This window comes from Vespa velutina, chromosome 18 (genome assembly GCF_912470025.1).
Source record: "Vespa velutina chromosome 18, iVesVel2.1, whole genome shotgun sequence".
Taxonomy (NCBI): Eukaryota; Metazoa; Arthropoda; class Insecta; order Hymenoptera; family Vespidae; genus Vespa; species Vespa velutina.
In genome coordinates this window covers 965,721-984,609 of record NC_062205.1, presented here as the reverse complement: position 1 = coordinate 984,609, position 18,889 = coordinate 965,721, and the positions used below count along the sequence as shown (strand labels likewise).

The following is an 18,889-nucleotide window of genomic DNA, read 5'->3' as shown; positions in this document are numbered from 1 at the left end:
CAAATTTAGATAATGAAATAAATTTCAGATTTGTTTCGATCGTGCGATATTTATAATTAACATCAATTTGATCTCATTATCGATTTTGAATCAATTAGATATATACGTCAACGGTAAATTCTTATCGATAGATAGACTGATAGACAAATAGATAGACAGACAGATGGATAGATAGATAGAGAGGAATTCTAGTGGTTGTGAAATGCTAGAGTAGAAACGTTTCGAATCAGACATGTAAGATCGAACTTCCTCTCTGATCTTTGACGATACTATGGTGCACTATGTACCATAATGTACGAGGATCATAGCTCGTCGTTGTAACTGAGAGAAACCCGTTAACCCGATTCCAGCAGTCACCAGAGCGGTAACACGTATATCGTGGCCCGTACCTTGCCTTTCAGATAACTTATCGCTTCTATATCCTCAGAATACCGCACGTCAACGCACATTATTTTCATGATATTTCAATATACTTGAACGTGGGCGAAGAGACTGTTTAAAGAGACTACTTGCCAAATAAATATGTTTCGCAGTTTTTAACTTTTGCAATTTTTCTTTGAATTAATTAATGTTAATTTAATGAATTATCGAAACGCCTAATTAAATTCATATCATTCAAGTCAAATCTATTCGGATATAATGAAAAAATAATTGCCATTTGATAATTAAACATTAATGTTAACGTAATTTAATCAATTTTTTTAATTATATTAATTTTATTTATTATATTAATTTTATTAATTATAATCGTTCGTCGTTTAAAATTAATATTAAAAATGTAAATAACAAACAAATTTATATGTTCAATGAGAAAGTATAATAGGATATATTAGAATTGAATAAGCGATTATTATTGAAATTAAATTTATAATTTTTATTTTATATTTAATTTTAATCATAATATTATGATTCAATAATTTATAGAGATAAAATATTGAAAAAAAAAATTAAATAATTTTAATATTACAATTTAAATTTATATTTAATTAAATTGTTTATATATATATATTTTTTTTTTATTTTGGAAAGAATGTAATCTATTTAATGTAACGTAAAATTAACTAATGTTTTATCTAATAATAATCTTGAAATATAAAATGTATTAGTAAATTAAGAAATAATAATATAATTTAATAAATTTTTGATAAATAAAAATTTAATAAAATTAATCTTTTCTAAAAATGATTTAAACAAATTTACGGCTCTATCAGAATTTCCATCTTAAAGATATTCCAAAAACGATTGTAAATTTTTATCGAATATAAAATTAAATAAAATAATAAAAGAAGAACTATCTATGATCTCTAAAATAATAACATTATCAATGATGGATAGTCCTTGAGATATTACAAGATTCTACGATTGTAACATTAAATAAATGAAAAAGTGTATTCTGAAAAATTATACACTTCGTACGAAACTCGGAGAGAATTTAACCATCATATTTTAATATGATTAATGAAGATTGAGATAACAGTAATAAAATGAATCATGAAATGATTCATGATAATGCATGTGTAAGATATAATCGACATAGTGCGACAAAATTTTAAACGTGGCTTTCTCGTTTTGTAAAGAAGTAAAAAAAAAAAAAAAGGAAAAAAAAAGAACTAACAATTAAATCTTTTCAGATTCATCAACAGGTATATTCAAAAATATTCAAAAAATATTTAATTTCTGAATTATAAGACTTTCAAGTAAAATCTTAACGTATACCAATTATATTTATTTTATTTATTTAATTGAAATTAAAAATCCAAAATATTACATTTATATTATGTAACTATATTCCACTAAATTCTATTATATTCAAATATGTTAAATTATGTTCAAATATATAATCACGTTCGTGGAATATTTTATTGTACTTATTGAATATTTTTAACAATCGTAAATTTTTAATGCAAATTAATAACTTTTCGATATTCAATGAGACGACATACTTTGTATTCAAACGGAAGATAAACATTTGAAACATTTTACCTGAGGAAACGTCAAACATCTATCATTCTTGATAATTTTATAACTTAGAAATTAAATAATTATTTTGATAGAACCTTTGATAGAACCTAATTCTCTCTCTCTCTCTCTCTCTCTCTCTCTCTCTCTCTCTCTCTCTCTTTCTCCTCTTTACGTACGAACAATACAATCATGAAGTTTTTCCGTATTACCGTAAATCCTTCAAATTTGTATTTTTCATTTATCTGAGTATATCTCGGAATATAAAGTGCATACACGAATAATCGATAAATCAACTAAAATTCGATTAGTATTCAATATCTCGTATTAAGGTAGAATCGATTAATTCAAGTATCCGAATACTCGGAATACTTGGAATTTCCAATTTTTCTAACATTTTTAATCATTTTCTTGCTAATAAAATGTATATACTTATTTTAGGTACATTTAATTGATTTGATAGTAACTCCTTTCTATGATTTTATTATCATAATAATTTACGATAGAATTAAAGTGATTTCGAGATGAAGATTGTTAAAGACATATTTCAATGTAAGAAAATTCACGACGATTATCGGATCAAAATGAATTCCGTTCATAGTAATGAATTAAATTAGAAAATATAAGTCGAAGTTGATAGATTAATTGCGCGATGATCTTTGCCAAGAACTTGACTCAAATGTTTCCATTTCAATGATCAAAGGTGAATTGGTTTTGGTTAATTGGATAAAGTCAAATTTGTCGAAACTTCGATGATGATAATCGATAGTGGATATTGGCAAAGTAGAATTACTTAGATGAATTTCGTGAATATTAAAGATAATATGGTAATTTTTTTTTTAAACCTCTTTGTTTTTTCTTTCTTTCTTTCTTTCTTTATTTATTTTTTTTTTTTTTTTTTATGGTAACCTAAGTCCAGCAGTGATAATCTACTTTTTCTTTTTTGAATCTACGGTACATTGTAAATTTAATTGATATAATCAAAGTAGAAACATATATTTATAAAGATGAATACATGGGAAAATCGATAATGTCAATGATAAATATAAAGTGTGATCTTGATAATATTTATCACGTTTGACTTCATCGAATTCACTCGTCTTGTTTCGATTTACAGTTGTATTGCTTCCGAAGTAATCAATATTATCCTCTTCCATGAAACTTTCTTCAGATTCTTCGAACGATAAGAAAAACTGAAAAAATATTTTCATCCAAGGATGAAACCTTTCGCAATCATTCTTTACGTTTGAATTTGTCTAAATTTGGAGTACGTTCTTTTTTCTTTTTTTTCTTTTTTTTTTTTTTTTTTTTTTTTTTTTTTTTTTTTTTTTTCTTTTACTTTTGCCTGATTGAAACGTCTCTTACATTATTCGTTGAATTACGTCTAATGATGTATCGGGGATTGAATTAATTTTATTTAACATTGTGTAGAAAAATTACGATTCAATGAACTAGCCAAAAATATTTTTTATATTACAAAGAACTTACCCATTTTTTTCATCGAAAGAAAAACAAATATCACCGCTCATTTTCAATAATTGTCAATCGATTAAAAGAAAGAAATATCGATTTAATAAACGTGAAGAAAATTTTTCTATATTACAAATTATTCATCGAATTTCTTTATTCGAAACAAATAATTACTGTTCATGAGTTTTTTTAATAATTGTCATTCTTACAAAATTTTTCATTGAAAACAAACAAAGAGTACTGCACTCATGAGTGTTTGTTAACATTTTGATGTCGGATGACGTATTAATACTTAAATAATAATTAGAATAGTAAAAAAAAATAGAGAAAAAATCGTTTTTTTTACGCCCATTGTAAAGTTAGACAAATAAAAGTTAAGTAGAAATTTCTAAATATTAGAATAAGCGACGTTGTATGTCAGCGAATCTTTTTGAAACGGGTTTAAAATACGACAAAACTCGTCACCATATTGTTACACTTGTACCGCGTCCGTCGGCTATCATGTCCTCAAAGATCAACTGAAACTCGTACTTGATTAAAAGAAAATAAAATTTATTTTCACTGAAATAAACGATTTAGACTTAATATATCATTCCTAATATTAATTACTGAGCGAATGTTAATTAATTCTTCATTAAAAAATTATGACATTCGACTGGAATTACGTAACCTGAAAAAAAATGATTTATTTCGACGGAATAAAATTTACTTCGTTTATCACTGATTCTTATCATTGATCCAAGACCGATTTTAAATCACCGATCATTTTGTTTGTTCGAAAAATTTGTTCAAAATTTTTTACTTTTAAATCGATAACCACTGCTGACTCGGTCATTTTATATACTCACGAAGCAATTTCCCGATACTTTTTATCGTTAGTATAGCGTTACGAAAAAGTATTAGTTTCGTAGATAGTATTATTTATTATAAAAATAAAGAAAAGATTTATTATGAAATAAATAAAAGGAGTTAAAAATTAATAGTTATGAAAAAGTCCACCTAATATACGATTAAAATTAAAATTATAAAATTAAAAATTAATGTTTCGAATTGAAAAGTCATTGATTTTTTTTTCTTTTTCCTTTTTTGGCCCATTCAATACAATCTGAACTTATATCTGAAGATAATATTATTAACATCATAATATTCATAGGTCGATGGCAGTCGAAGGATTAAACCGATGCGCTCTCATCAGCATAGTCATTAGAATAATGATACGAACAGAATAAACATTTCACGTTGTTATTCAATTACTATTCTGATATTATTTTTTTTATCGATTTATTCCACTTTCATGTTAGTTCCACATAGAAGTATCTCATATCACGAACATTCAAATTGTAAATTTGGAAAATAAAAATTAAATCGATATGCGAATAATACAATAATAATTATATTTTAATGATTTTATATATATATATATATATATCTATATGTGTGTGTGTGTGTGTGTGTGTATGTGTGTATATGTATATATTCAAAGGCTGTAAATGCCCCGTAGGATAAGTAATGTATCGTCGAAGGAATGTGTGGTTGTTCAACGACATATTCCTAGGAAAGGAAATGAAGATATCAATCTATTCTTTTGGTAAAGACAAACATCGAACGGGGTTGTTCAGCAAACAAAGAAATTTCTTCTGTGATTTAATCTTTGCTTTCCTTTGGATAGTTCGAAAGGTATATTAAACCTGTTTCCTATCTGTCATTGCATATCACTATTACACGTTCTATATAATCCTTTGTCGAAGTTAAACGGATCGTAGATCTTTTATCTCGTCGAATTTGACAATTCGACTTTATCAATTGAAATAGAGAAAGGTTTTTGAAAAATCTGTCGGGATATATATAAAATTTTTTAAATTATCTCTTATCAATTATTTTATTTCTTGGTATTTGTTATCTTTTTTTCTTTTTCTATTTTTTTTAATTTAAAAAAATTTTCAAATGATTGAAGTAGATTTAATTGACATTTGTTACGATATCTTTCTGGAATATTCTTGATTATCCTGTTAATTGTTCTCTTCTTTTTTTTTTTTTTTTTTTTTTTTTTTTGAAGAATATTTTCAAACAGAAGTAGGACGAATTGGCTACCATAATGTCTTTGTGGAATTTTATAAATTATTCTCTCTTTTTATATATTAAGAGAATATTAAATTTGAGAATATTAAATAGGAGAAATTGATTATTATTATTATAATATTCTCATGGAATTTTGTTAATTATCCTCTTAATCTTCTTTTTTTTAGAAAATTTTTAAACATTTAATTACAATATTTTTGTTCATTATTCTCTATTATTTTATATCCTGTTTTTTAAAGAGAATTTTCAAATGGTAATAGAATGAATTAACTATTATTAGAATATCTTTTTGAAATTTCGTTAGTCATTCTCTAAAATATTTTCTTTTTTAGAGAAATTCCTAATTTTCCTAAAAAAGAAATTCCTAATTCCTAATTCCTTTTTCAAATTCCTATTCGTCCTTCAACGTTTATTATCATATAATTTAACTTTTAAACAATAAGGATTTAATTTATTTACCGCTTATTCGTTGATATATATGTATATATATATATAGATATATATTACATCGAATTTATTTAAAATTACACGCTTAAAGAGAAATAACATTTTCCTTTCTCCTTCTTCAAACTGCAAATATCTTCCTCTGAAGATCTTCAATAGCTTCTATCGAATGCATCTTATTACAGGAACGTGCATTTACGAGATCGACGAGAGAACGTTCACGTGGATATGGACCTCTATGAATATTAATATCGAGAATTTCGTAAAGCGGATATACCATGGCCGTCTTGCAAAGACCGAAGTTTAATACTAGATCATCGGTTTTTAATTAAATCTTTATTCTTCGATAGACAAATTTAGAATCTTTCTTACACGATTATATTAGATATAGTTCGATCGTTTTATTTTACGTAAAAAAAAATTGTTATTTACAATTTTTATTTAAATCATATTAAAATTTATTTTATTATAATTTTTATTTAAATATTTTTTTTTATATTTACATACATACATATATATATACATATACATATATACACACACACATACACACACACATACACACACACACACACATATATATACGTATGATCGTGTTGCCGCACATGCGCATTTTTCAGTTGTTTCTCCTAAGGATCATATATCACTGTTGGAAATATCTGCCCTTGGGAATTTGTTAAATTGTTGCTAAGAAAGACCATAGATAAAAATATATTGCCGAACTTGGGTATTTTTTGATCAAACACGCAGCTAATGTGTCTGGCCGGGCAATAAATAAACGATGAAAATAAATAAATACTTAGGTACAACCCAGAGTATTAAGAGTTTTTTAGGATCTATTATTAAAATATCTTCTAGTCTATATGATCATCAAATCGAAAAGGGACGCACATGGGATTGTTTAAACATTTGAACGAATTGTTTCGTGACCCATCTTTGACCAATAGACATCTTTCTTTTTTTTTTTTCATGCTCCTATTGTACTTCAATTCTGCCCTTTTCATTCCTTTTTCTAATCTCATTCTTGTCTTCGTGGATAATTTAAGAAACGCCAAAAAGTTAGTCAATCTATATCTTTTGGACTCAAATCATGAAGACCTCCAAGTTTTATTACTTTACTGGTGGGTATCATTTATTCAGAAATTGCCAACAAATACAAACTACACGTTATTACACAAGAACATTAACAATTGTATATTTAGTCAAAAGTGAACTTCGTATATTATTTAATTCACGAGGTTATTACCCATATATGGTATAACATATATATATAGGTCGTTTTGTTTTACGTAAAAAGTTTTATTTACAACTTCTATTTATATTATATTATAATTTATTGTATTATAATTTTTATTTGTATATATATATATATATATATATATATATGTGTAATAAACAAGAATATGTATGTATATATTCTATATAATATATATATATATATATATATATACATTCTTATTTATTACAATTCCGTGTGTACATGAAAAATTCGATAGGCAATATAAAACCAAAGAAAAAACGAAAAAAAAATATACGTTTAAATATCTTTTATTTTTAATATTATCTGTACCTTTTTTTTTTTTTGATAATTTCAACAATTTTTAAAATATATTTCTATAAGATTTTTATCATAAAATATTCTTGTAATTAAATTAACGCGAAATAATAAAAAATGTAAGCATACATAAAGACTAATCTTAGAAAACAATTTTTGTCAAGTATCACATTCTATTATGGACGTATAGAACTCATTCAGTATCAACAGAATGAAATATAGAATTTTTTATAATAATACATTACGAATAATTTCGTTAGTGCTATGCTATATATTATCTAATATATATATATATATATATATATATATATATATATATATATATATATAATATACGTAATAGAGCTATGTACATAATTCATTGATTTATTCAATAATAATAAATATAATTCGTGCAACGATCGAACATAGAATCCTTTGATCATTAAATTATTCTATCCTTGTGTACTAATTCATGCATATTCAAATCCCGATCGAGATAATTCTACAACAGTTAGTGTAATTTTTCATGCAGCCACAATCGAATATCAATTTCGATATCAAATATATCGCCTATAGTGTTAAAGTACCGAATATAAGATCTCATATTATTATTAAAAGGAAGAACTTCAATATTACGAATTTGTTTAAAATTTCTATAACATTGAAAATAATTCATTTGACTTAATTTCTTATTATTAGATACATGTCTCTTAATATTATTGTCAATTAATTCTATTATCGTTAAAACGTAATCATTATCGTATTATACTCAGATCAATTTGATTTCTACTTTCCGAATTTACAATTTCAATATTCGTAATATGAGATACTTCTAAAACACGGAAGTGGAGCAAATCGATAAGGAATATAATACCAGAATAGTAATTGAATAACAACGTGGAATGTTTATTTTGTTCGTACCACTATTCTAATGACTATGCTGATGAACTCATCGGTTTAATGTTTCGACTGCCAGAAATCAATTCATAAGTATTATGATGTTAATAACGTTATCTTCAGTTATAAGTTCAGATTGTATTGAATGGGCCAAAAAAAAAAAGAAAAAAAAAAGAAATCAATGACCTTTCAATTCGAAACATTAATTTTTAATTTTATAATTTTAATTTTAATCGTATATTAGGTGCACTTTTTTATAACTATTAATTTCTAACTCCTGTTATTTATTTCATAATAAATCTTTTCTTTATTTTCATAATAAATAATACTATCTACGAAAGTAATACTTTTTCGTAACGCTATGCTAGCGGTAAAAAGTATCGGGAAACTGGTTCGAGAGTATATAATATGACCGAGTCAGCAGCCGTTATCGATTTAAAAGTAAAAAATTTTGAACAAATTTTTCGAACAAACAAAATGATCGGTGATTTAAAATCAGTCTTTGATCAATGATAAGAATCAGTGATAAACGAAGTAAATTTTATTCCGTCGAAATAAATTATTTTTTTTCAGGTTACGTAATTCCAGTCGAATGTCATAATTTTTTAATGAAGAATTAATTAACATTCGATCAGTAATTAATATTAGGAATGATATATTAAGTCTAAATCGTTTATTTCAGTGAAAATAAATTTTATTTTCTTTTAATCAAGTACGAGTTTCAGTTGATCTTTGAGGACATGATAGCCGACGGACGCGGTACAAGTGTAACAATATGGTGACGAATTTTGTCGTATTTTAAACCCGTTTCAAAAAAATTCGCTGACATACAACGTCGCTTATTCTAATATTTAGAAATTTCTACTTAACTTTTATTTGTCTAACTTTACAATAGGCGTAAAAAAAAACGATTTTTTCTCTATTTTCTTTTACTATTCTAATTATTATTTAAGTATTAATACGTCATCCGACATCAAAGTATTAATTACGTATAAGTGAATGACAAATATAATTATATCAAAGCTTGTAATCTTTTCTTTTGTCTTTCCTATTCTCCATTATTCAATCGAACATAAATTAAATCTAATATTTGATTCCATTATACTACAGACATGTATATATGTATATATATATATATATATATATACATATTCATATATATATATATATATATATATATATATTTATATGCATATGTATATGAATTTATCAGTACGTACGTATACATATATAACACCGTTGGAAAAGATCAACAGAGAATTAGTGATGCGTAGAAAATTTATCCAGAGATCGGAGATATTGCGTTGATGTCGATGACGATGGTGGATCGATAATGAATTCGATTTCACGGTGATGTGAACGCGAATTTATTAACGAGGATGCGATTAAGCATGCAAAATTACCTACCGTTTATCGTTATCTGTTGAAATTCAATAATAAAGGAGAGTAAAGTCGACCAACGCACGTTTATATTATGAAAACTTTTAATTATTATCTCTTTAAAGATCTAAATGAATCTTCACGAAGTTGATTCGAATAAATCGACATCGATATCGGTATCAATGAAGGGGAAATGATTTTCAATTGAATATTTATGTTCGTTGTTCGTTAAAACATTAATTCTCATCGTTCTTTTAATACTTTTCCTATCCTTTATATCCTTTTATTTATGTTACTTTTTTCTTTCTTTTTATTTCCATTATTGTTTTTTTTTTTTTTTTTTTTTTTTTTTTTTTTTTTTTCATTATTATTATTATCATCCTCATTATTTCTTTTTGTTTGTCTGTTTGCAGAACCAGTCACCGAGATAACAGGAGGTCCAGATTTGTTTATTAACAAAGATAGTACGATAAATCTAACGTGTCTGGTAAGATACGCACCAGAGCCACCGTCCACGATAATCTGGAGTCATAATCGACAGGTAGGAGAACAAAAATAATTCGATATTACCATCAATTAAATAATTTATCAATGGAATATTATGATTTCGAATAATTAACAACATTGATCGTTTTAATTAATTAATTTATTTCTTTTTTTTTTTTTCTTTTTCTTCTCTCACGTTTGTTCCTTCCTTATATATAACGATATAATAATAAATTATTATTCGAGCAGAGACATTTGAGAAAAATGGCGGACATATTGAAGTTTGAATTATTGAATTTAATATATATATATTTTTTTTTTCTTTTTTTTTTTTTTTTATTTCGTTTCTTCGTTCTATTTCTCGGAAATGGTGCGTCGTACAAAGGAGTTCTTTCCTCTTTGCCAAAGAATATTATCAACGACTCTCTCTCTCTCTCTCTCTCTCTCTCTCTCTCTCTCTCTCTCTCTCTCTCTCTCTCTCTCTCTCTCTCTCTCTCTCTCTCTCTCTTTGTCTCTCTCTCTTTCTATTTTTCTCTCAGCTCTCCATATTCGTCTTGATTTCAACGAACACAGCTTTAGAAGCGGTCGACCTGCTTTCGCACTTTGCGAGACGATAAGGATGAAAGAAAAGCGATAGTATTAAAAGTTGTAAAACGTCGTTAAAATCCGAATATTATAATAACGACATGATCTTGTTGGTACATCATAACGTTGACATTTTATATCAATTTTGAAATGCTTTTTGTAAAATTTTTATTTATTTATCGTAACGTCAATCTCGAAATACATACATAGTATCGGATAGCCTTCGTTTCGATTTTACGTCCCATCGATTTTATATCCTATTATTTATTTTTCGTTTATTCAGATTTTTATTAAAACGAAAAACGTACTACATTCGCGATGCTGTGTACTTCTTTCTTTCCCTTTTTATTTTTTTTATTTATTTATTTATTTATTTATTTTTATTTTATTTTGGAAACCTATAAATGTGTTTCATATTATTGTTATAAAAGAGAAAAACGCAAGGAAAAGAAGTCACGTTATTGCTATCTCTCTCATATGTAAAATTTTGGCAAGAGTATATATATATATATATATATATATATATATATATATGTTTTTTTTTTTACTTTTTCAAGATAAACGCAATTATTAAAAATTCTTTTCGATGATTAACAATAATGAAATATTTTTTCTTCTTTCATGAGATCGCTAAAATAAATCGATTACGTTTACATCGTTATATATTACATTTCAATATATGTCCCTGATTGGGAATAAAATTTGGTTCAAATTAAAAGCACAAATATATTTTCTTAATTATTTATTTATTTATTCATTTATTTGTTCACTTATAAATTTTTATGTCGGTGATCGTTCTCTTTCGTACATATCTTTTTTCTTTTCTTCTTTTCCTTTTTTTTTTTTTTTTTTTTTTTTTTTCTAACGAGATCGATCATTCGTTAACATATCAATTCTATAAATGTCTATATGTCGATTATTTATTGAGAGACATGACTCGGTCGACAAGAGGTTCGCAAACCGATTAAGCCGATTAAAGATTAGCAAGAGTATTATTGTATTTTCTAAGGCATCTGTTAGCTGCGCGGGGATAATGGAATCTAAAGCTTGTTGCGTTCTCAGGAGACCTAGACATTAAGATAATAGGATTACGGTAAGATTATCTGAATTAGATGGAGAGCAAGTGAGCGGATACGGCTTGAAGAGTTTCTGAGCGACGTGTAATTTCGAAACGAACTTCAAAATTAGTTCGTAGTTCACAGTGAATATCCTTCGAGAATCTGTTTAATTGAATGAACGATCGAACAAGTTTCTTCATTTTCACTTATATTATACAAATATAAAGATAGAATATAAAAAAGTATAGATGAAACATCGATGGTATCGAATAAATATTTCGAATGTAATCGAAATAAATAAATCATTGACATAATTTCTTTTTTAATTTACGTGTATTTCGTCCTAATGAAATAACAGATAATTTTGGTTAATTATAATCATTGATTTAAAAAAAGCCTTTACTATTCTACGAACATAGATGGAATATGGATAATATTTTTATATGACTTTGATAACGTCGTGGAATCAATACGATGAAAAAAAAAAGAGATACGTTGAAAATAAATAGAAAAAGAAGAAACGAATGATAGATGTTATTTCCGTTTTAATGCCGTCAATTTATTTTTTTTCTTTTTTTCTTCTCGTGATAAAATAACCGAAAAAATTTATGTTAATGATAATAATCGTATAATAAAAAAGTAACATCTATGTTACTTTACAATTATACAATTTCAATTTCTATACACGATATATTTCTTATCCTTTTGAGTAGAAAAAAAAAAGAAAAAAGAAAAAAGAAAAAAACAAAAACAGAGAAAAGAAAAACAAAAACACCGATCGTTTATCAGAAAGGACCGTAGGACGTAACGTAATTCTTCTTTTTAGAAAAGAAGAAAGAAAAAAAATTTTCGATTTTTCATTTCGAAAATTTTCATTTTCGATATTAAGAAAAATAAATTGAAAAGATAAAAAGGAATAGAGAATAGGAGAGATAAAACGAAAACAAAAAAAAAAAAAAGGAGGAGAAGGATCAGTGGGAAAAAATGTCGAAACGTCGTCGACCAGAAAAAAAAAAATGTTCAAAGAAAAGATATATATATATATATAAAAAAAAAAAAAAAAAAATAAAATTAAAAAAAAAAAAAGAAGAGGAAACGAAAAATATCCTTGTATCCGTGTAGTTACTCAACACTCGATTACGTCAACGTAACATGGCGTCGAGCGGTCGACGCACTTAAGTCGCGTTTCTCAACTTGTCTTTTTTACTTCTACGATGCTTTCTACCACTTAAATAAGATACCTATACACCCTACCCTTGCCTTATTCCAATCCCTAAAGTAGCTTTATTCCACCCTAAGCACGTCTACGAAAATGGAATAGGAAGAACGAGTGAGAGCGAGTAAGAGAGTGAGAGAACGAGAGAGACAGATAGAAATAGAAAAGGAGAGAAAGATAAAGAGAGAGAGAGAAAGGGAGGAAGAAAAAGATAGATAGGTAGAGAGAGAGAGAGAGAGAAAGAGAGAGAGAGAGAGTGAATGAGTGAGAAAGAGGGTAAATGACTGAGAAAGAGAGAGAGAAAGAGAGTGAATGACTGAGAAAGAGAGTGAGAGAGAGAGAGAGAGAGAGATGTAAAGAAAAAGAAAAAGAAATAGAAAGAGTTAATGGCGCCACACGAGATCTTCTTCCCTCTCGCTCTTTCTCTTTCACAGGCGATTAACTTCGATTCGCCGAGAGGCGGCATTAGCCTGATCACAGAAAAAGGACCCGTGACGTCGAGTCGTTTGCTCATTCAGAAGGCCATCCAGGAAGACTCGGGACTTTACACGTGTTCGCCCAACAATACTCACTCCAACAGCGTACGAGTGCACATAGTTAATGGTAAAGAAATAAAATGAAAAAAAAAAAAAACAAAAACAAAAAAAAATACAAAAAAAATGAATATATGATTTATTGCTTTCTCTTCTTCTTCTTCTTCTTCTTCTTCTTCTTTTTCTTTCTTTTTCTCTTTTTCTTTATCTCCCCTTCTTTATCTCTCTCTCTCTCTCTCTCTCCTCTCTCTCTCTCTCCTCTCTCTCTCTTTCTCTCTTTTTCTAGTCAACTTTTTTTTTTTTAATTTAGTCCGAAAAAGTATCCGAATATCGAAATCTATCCCCTTTTCTACTTATTTATTTTTTATTCCATTAATAAATGTTTCACATACGAAATTAGTAAGTATATTATACAGAGTGTCCTTTCATAAAATGATAGGAAAATATGAGAATCTTTAATTATCTTAAAAAAACGTAATATCAAATCGCCTTTCTAATCATTTATTTATTTTTCATTTCATTAATGAATTTTTCGCATATGAAATTAATAAGTCTATTATATAGGGTACCATTTCATAAAATGATAAGAAAATATCGAAACTTATCATCTTATCATTTACTTATATTTCATTTCATTAATGAATTTTTCGCATATGAAATTAGTTAATCTATTATATAGGGTGTCCTTTCATAATAGGCTATCGATCGTACAAATAAGTTTAATAAGAAACATTTATATATATATATATTTTTTTTTTTTATATGAACAACCATGTCTCAAATTTACATTCGACAATATAAGTTCATATGAGCTTGATTGTAGATTTGTAATTTCTTTCTTTTTATATTTAATTTAATGTCTCTAATATTTATTAGTCAGTTCATAGTTTTTTTTTCTACTAATGTTTATTTGTTTAAAGGTAAATTTTCGATCTTGGTTTGTATTTTTCTTTTGTTTTTAAAACGCTTGAACATTTTGTAAAGTTGATTTTTATTATCTTTATTCTTTTCCATCTGGTCTTCTATTTGTTTCTAATCGTTTTGCAAATTCAACGTTGCATTTTCAATTTATTCCGTGTACGTATAAAATGGCAATGACATTTGTACATTTAAATAATTCTTTATATTGCAAAGTTAACATATTCTCAATGTACAAATAGTATAATTTTGTATCGCAGTATGAATTATGAATTACAATATAATTACGAATCTATTGGTCCAGTCATTAAGATACCAATTATCTTGTAAACGATAAATAATTAATTATTAAATATTATTACGACATTATGAATAATATTAAAGCAACAATAGTAAATAAAAAATAATATTAAAACAATCTTTTATTAAATATTATTAGTATTGCAAATGATCGTTACAAAAAAAAGAAAAGAGAAATTAAATGCTATAATAATATATTTCTCGTTCGAGAAGGTCACGAGTAAAAAAAGAAAAAAGAAACAAATTGTTTACACTCAATTTGTACATGAGAAAAAAAAGTGGCGGACATTGTTTTTTTTTTTTTTAATATAATAAACTTCCTTATAAATTCGGTCAGTTGCAAGATATTTACACGGATATCTATAGAAGGACACCCTGCATATATATATATATATATATATATATATATATATATATATATATGTATCTACTATACATAGATTTTTGGAAAATATAGATAAATATATTTTACGATGTACTTACAGTTCTGTTTCGAAATTGGGAACGTTCGTGGATGTATACACTATCTATATATATCTATTGGATACTTATTTTATATATATATATGTGTGTGTGTGTGTGTGTGTGTGTGTATATATATATATATGTGATATTTATTTTAGATATTTATTTTATATACGAAGGGGTTGGATAGCTTAATGGTTAAAGCAACTGCTCGATAAACGAAAAACCTTTCGAAATTGAGAAACTACTTGACTTTTCACGAATCATACATTTAAAAAAAATCAATTTATAAATATATAAAAATATATATAAATTTTCATAAACAATATTATACGTTATATATTTAAAACAAATGCATGTAAGTATGTCGTAGATAAATGTGTTTATTTAAATTATGTGTATATATATATATATATATATATGTATGTGATATTTATTTTAGATATTTATTTTATATACGAAGGGCTTGGATAGTTTAATAATTAAAGCAACCACTCGGAAAACGGAAGACCTTTCGAAAGTGATAAACTATTCGATTTTTTACGAATCGTATATATATATATATATGTAAATAAACCAATTTATAAATATATTAAAAATACATATACAAATTTTCATAAAAAATATACATTATATATATATATATATATATATATATATATATATATATATATATATATATATATATGTAAGATAAATGTGTGTAAGTACATCGTAAATAAATGTGTGTATTCACATTACGTATATATATGTGTATGTGTGATATTTATTACATATATATATATATATTATTTTATGTGTATAAATATATATGTAGTACATTAATATGTTAAAGGTATATAATTACGTGTTCAAACAACTGAATATATTATATATACTATATTATATATGTACGCAATATATATATATATATATATATATATATATATATACACGTTATATATATTTCTATGGAAATTATGTTTAGAATAACTACAACGGAAACGATGTCCTCACTAGAAACGTTTAGCCTCGGGTCATGTGGTCCTCGTTCTCGTCTCTGAGATGGTTCGCGACATCTTAGAACGTATTAATTTGGTTGTTTGCATCGCTTCGAGGCGATCTCTTTGAAGTTGTTCTGTTAGTAATATTCCAATCGTTCGTTATAAAGGGAAACCGTGATTATTTTACGAGATACTCGCGATTTATTGCTTTTAAAATAAATTCGTAAAGAGTATTGAATTAAAAGAAAAGATAAAAAAAGAAAATGAAAATAGAAAAGTAAGAAATACAGAAAAAGAAAAATTCATAATTTTTTTTTTTCTTTAGTAAAAATGCTTTATACGGTTATTTAAAAATTATTTAATCATTCTTACATGTTTTACATTTGAAAATCTAATTTTGAATAAATTTAATAATATTAATTAAATTGAAATTGAAATTAATAATATTTTATATTAAATTTCAATGGCTTATAAAAGAAAAATTTATTATAAAAATTTATTTTGCCGAAATGATCGGAAAAATTATTTAATCATTTTTACGTTGTTTTACTTTTGAAAATTTACTCTTTGAAGAAATTTTATATCTTCCTTATAAAAAATTACTATACAAAATTATTATAATATCATTATTACAAATTATTATATAAAATTATTATAATAAAAAAATATTTAATTAAAAATAATTATAAAAAATAATTACAAGATTCAACGTAGTGTTCAGGATTAACGATTTTCAAGGACGGCGTATCGTCGACGATGTAAATTGTTGAATAATTATAAAAAGAAAAAAAGTATTATACAAAATTATTATAAAAAAAAAAAAAAAAAACTCATTTCTTAAAAGCGATCGAGGATAATCGTTCGAAAAAAAGGAAACAAAAAAACAAACAAACAAAAAAAAGAAACAAAAAAAAAAGGTAAAGACTACAAGAGGTATTAGAAAAAAAGTTTTGATAAAAAGAGAAAAGATCGAAAGGCAAAAAAATATTTCGATATCAAATAATAATGGAAATCACTTGACATTTATTTTTTCAAGCTTGAAAATAAAATTTTTCTTCCATTTCTTTTTTTTTTTTTTTTTCTTTTATCTCTCTCTCTACCAATTACAACAATCTAATCATAAATATGAAAATATTAATTTCAATTATATATTATCATTTCGTAATCTTGTAGTGAGGCAAAAGGAAAATGATTTAAATAGTAAATTCTATTATAGCATAGCGTTTGTTTCAGAAGAACATCCAGCGGCGATGCATCATGGAAGCGGTGACAGAATGGCCGCGACATTTCTTCCGCTGATTCTATTTCTTCGGACGATATTCTAGCCGTCATCGCGAGTGCTGCTCTTCCAAGACAAAACAAAGAAAATAATAACATTGAACTTTGTCTATGATCTTGGACTATGAAAGTTCGACGCTCGACGATCGACGTACACTCACATACACAAAACACATACATACATACATACACACACACACACACACACACATAGACACAAACGTACATGTACATGCATATACATACACATAGATATACACACACATATGTACGTACTTATGTATATCGTTCGTCGAGAAAGATTCAACGTAACGATTTTCACGATTAATGCGATTTTCAAGGACGGCGTATCGTCGGCGATGTAATTGTATAGAAAATTTTTACCATCAAAAATTATAATAAAAAGGCACGATATTCGAAACGATATACAAAAAAAAGGACAGCCAAAAAAAAGTGAGAAAAAGGAAGAAAAAAAAAGAAAAAAAAAAAAAAAGAAAAAGAGAAAAAAAAAGAAAGAAGAAACAAATAAAATCATCAATGTTCTTTTTCATTTCGACGAAAATTTATCGCCGACCTTTCGTACGATCGAATTATTTTCAAGAAAATCGCTAAGCTAACGCGAATCCCATTAATTGTTCGTTCAAACTCAATCGATTACGAGAACTCGTATTATTGTTGTCAATTCGTTTTTATTATCTGAAATAAATATAACAGCAGCGAGTTTTGTGCTTCGTCGCCGAGATTGAGCGAGCAATCGTTTTTTTTGTGCATACGTACATATATATGATATTTATATATGTATATATATATATATATATATATATGTATACATATATGTATGTATATATATATATATATGTATATATATGTATATATATATATATATATATTGCCGTCGAAAAGTTTCCGTATTCACTGAACTACAAAATTGTAAGATAGTATCGATTATTATGAAGAAGGAAAAGCGATTTATCAATTTTTTTCGCCTTTTTCAAAATATGACACGATCTCATTCTTCCTTTATATTTCCATTCTAAGTTCTTAATCTTTTGATTTTTCCTTTTTCTGTTCCTTTTTTTTTTCTTCTTTTTTTTTTCTTCTTTTTTTTTTCTTTTTTTTGTTTTCATATCCAAAAATCAATCATTTCCATGAAGTTCTTCATTTTTAAAAACGCAATATTTATATATTCCGTTCTTTTTTTTTTTTAGATTTTCTTTTTTCTTTCTTTCTTTTTATTCTTTTTTTTTCTTTTTATTTCTTTTTTTTTTTTTTATTTTTCTTTACTAGTAATTATTTAATTC

The 18,889-nt window shown here is 25.9% G+C and overlaps 1 protein-coding gene across 7 annotated transcripts in view; it reads left to right on the top strand.

Annotated features, from left to right (window-relative positions):
• Positions 1–18,390, top strand: part of LOC124955512 (zwei Ig domain protein zig-8-like) — a 198,940-nt gene extending 180,550 nt beyond the window's left edge. For 3 of the 7 annotated variants that reach the window (XM_047510064.1, XM_047510065.1, XM_047510063.1), the window contains 2 exons: positions 10,180–10,307; positions 10,502–11,174. In XM_047510064.1, the coding sequence (XP_047366020.1) occupies positions 10,180–10,307; positions 10,502–10,810 (437 nt within the window). In that variant the 3' untranslated portion in view covers positions 10,811–11,174. Of the gene's footprint in view, positions 1–10,179; positions 10,308–10,501; positions 11,175–13,545; positions 13,715–16,294; positions 16,378–17,526 lie in introns of those variants that run through there. The other 4 variants (XM_047510068.1, XM_047510067.1, XM_047510066.1 and 1 more) reach the window with 4 other exon arrangements.
• Positions 18,391–18,889: the final 499 nt, after the last annotated feature.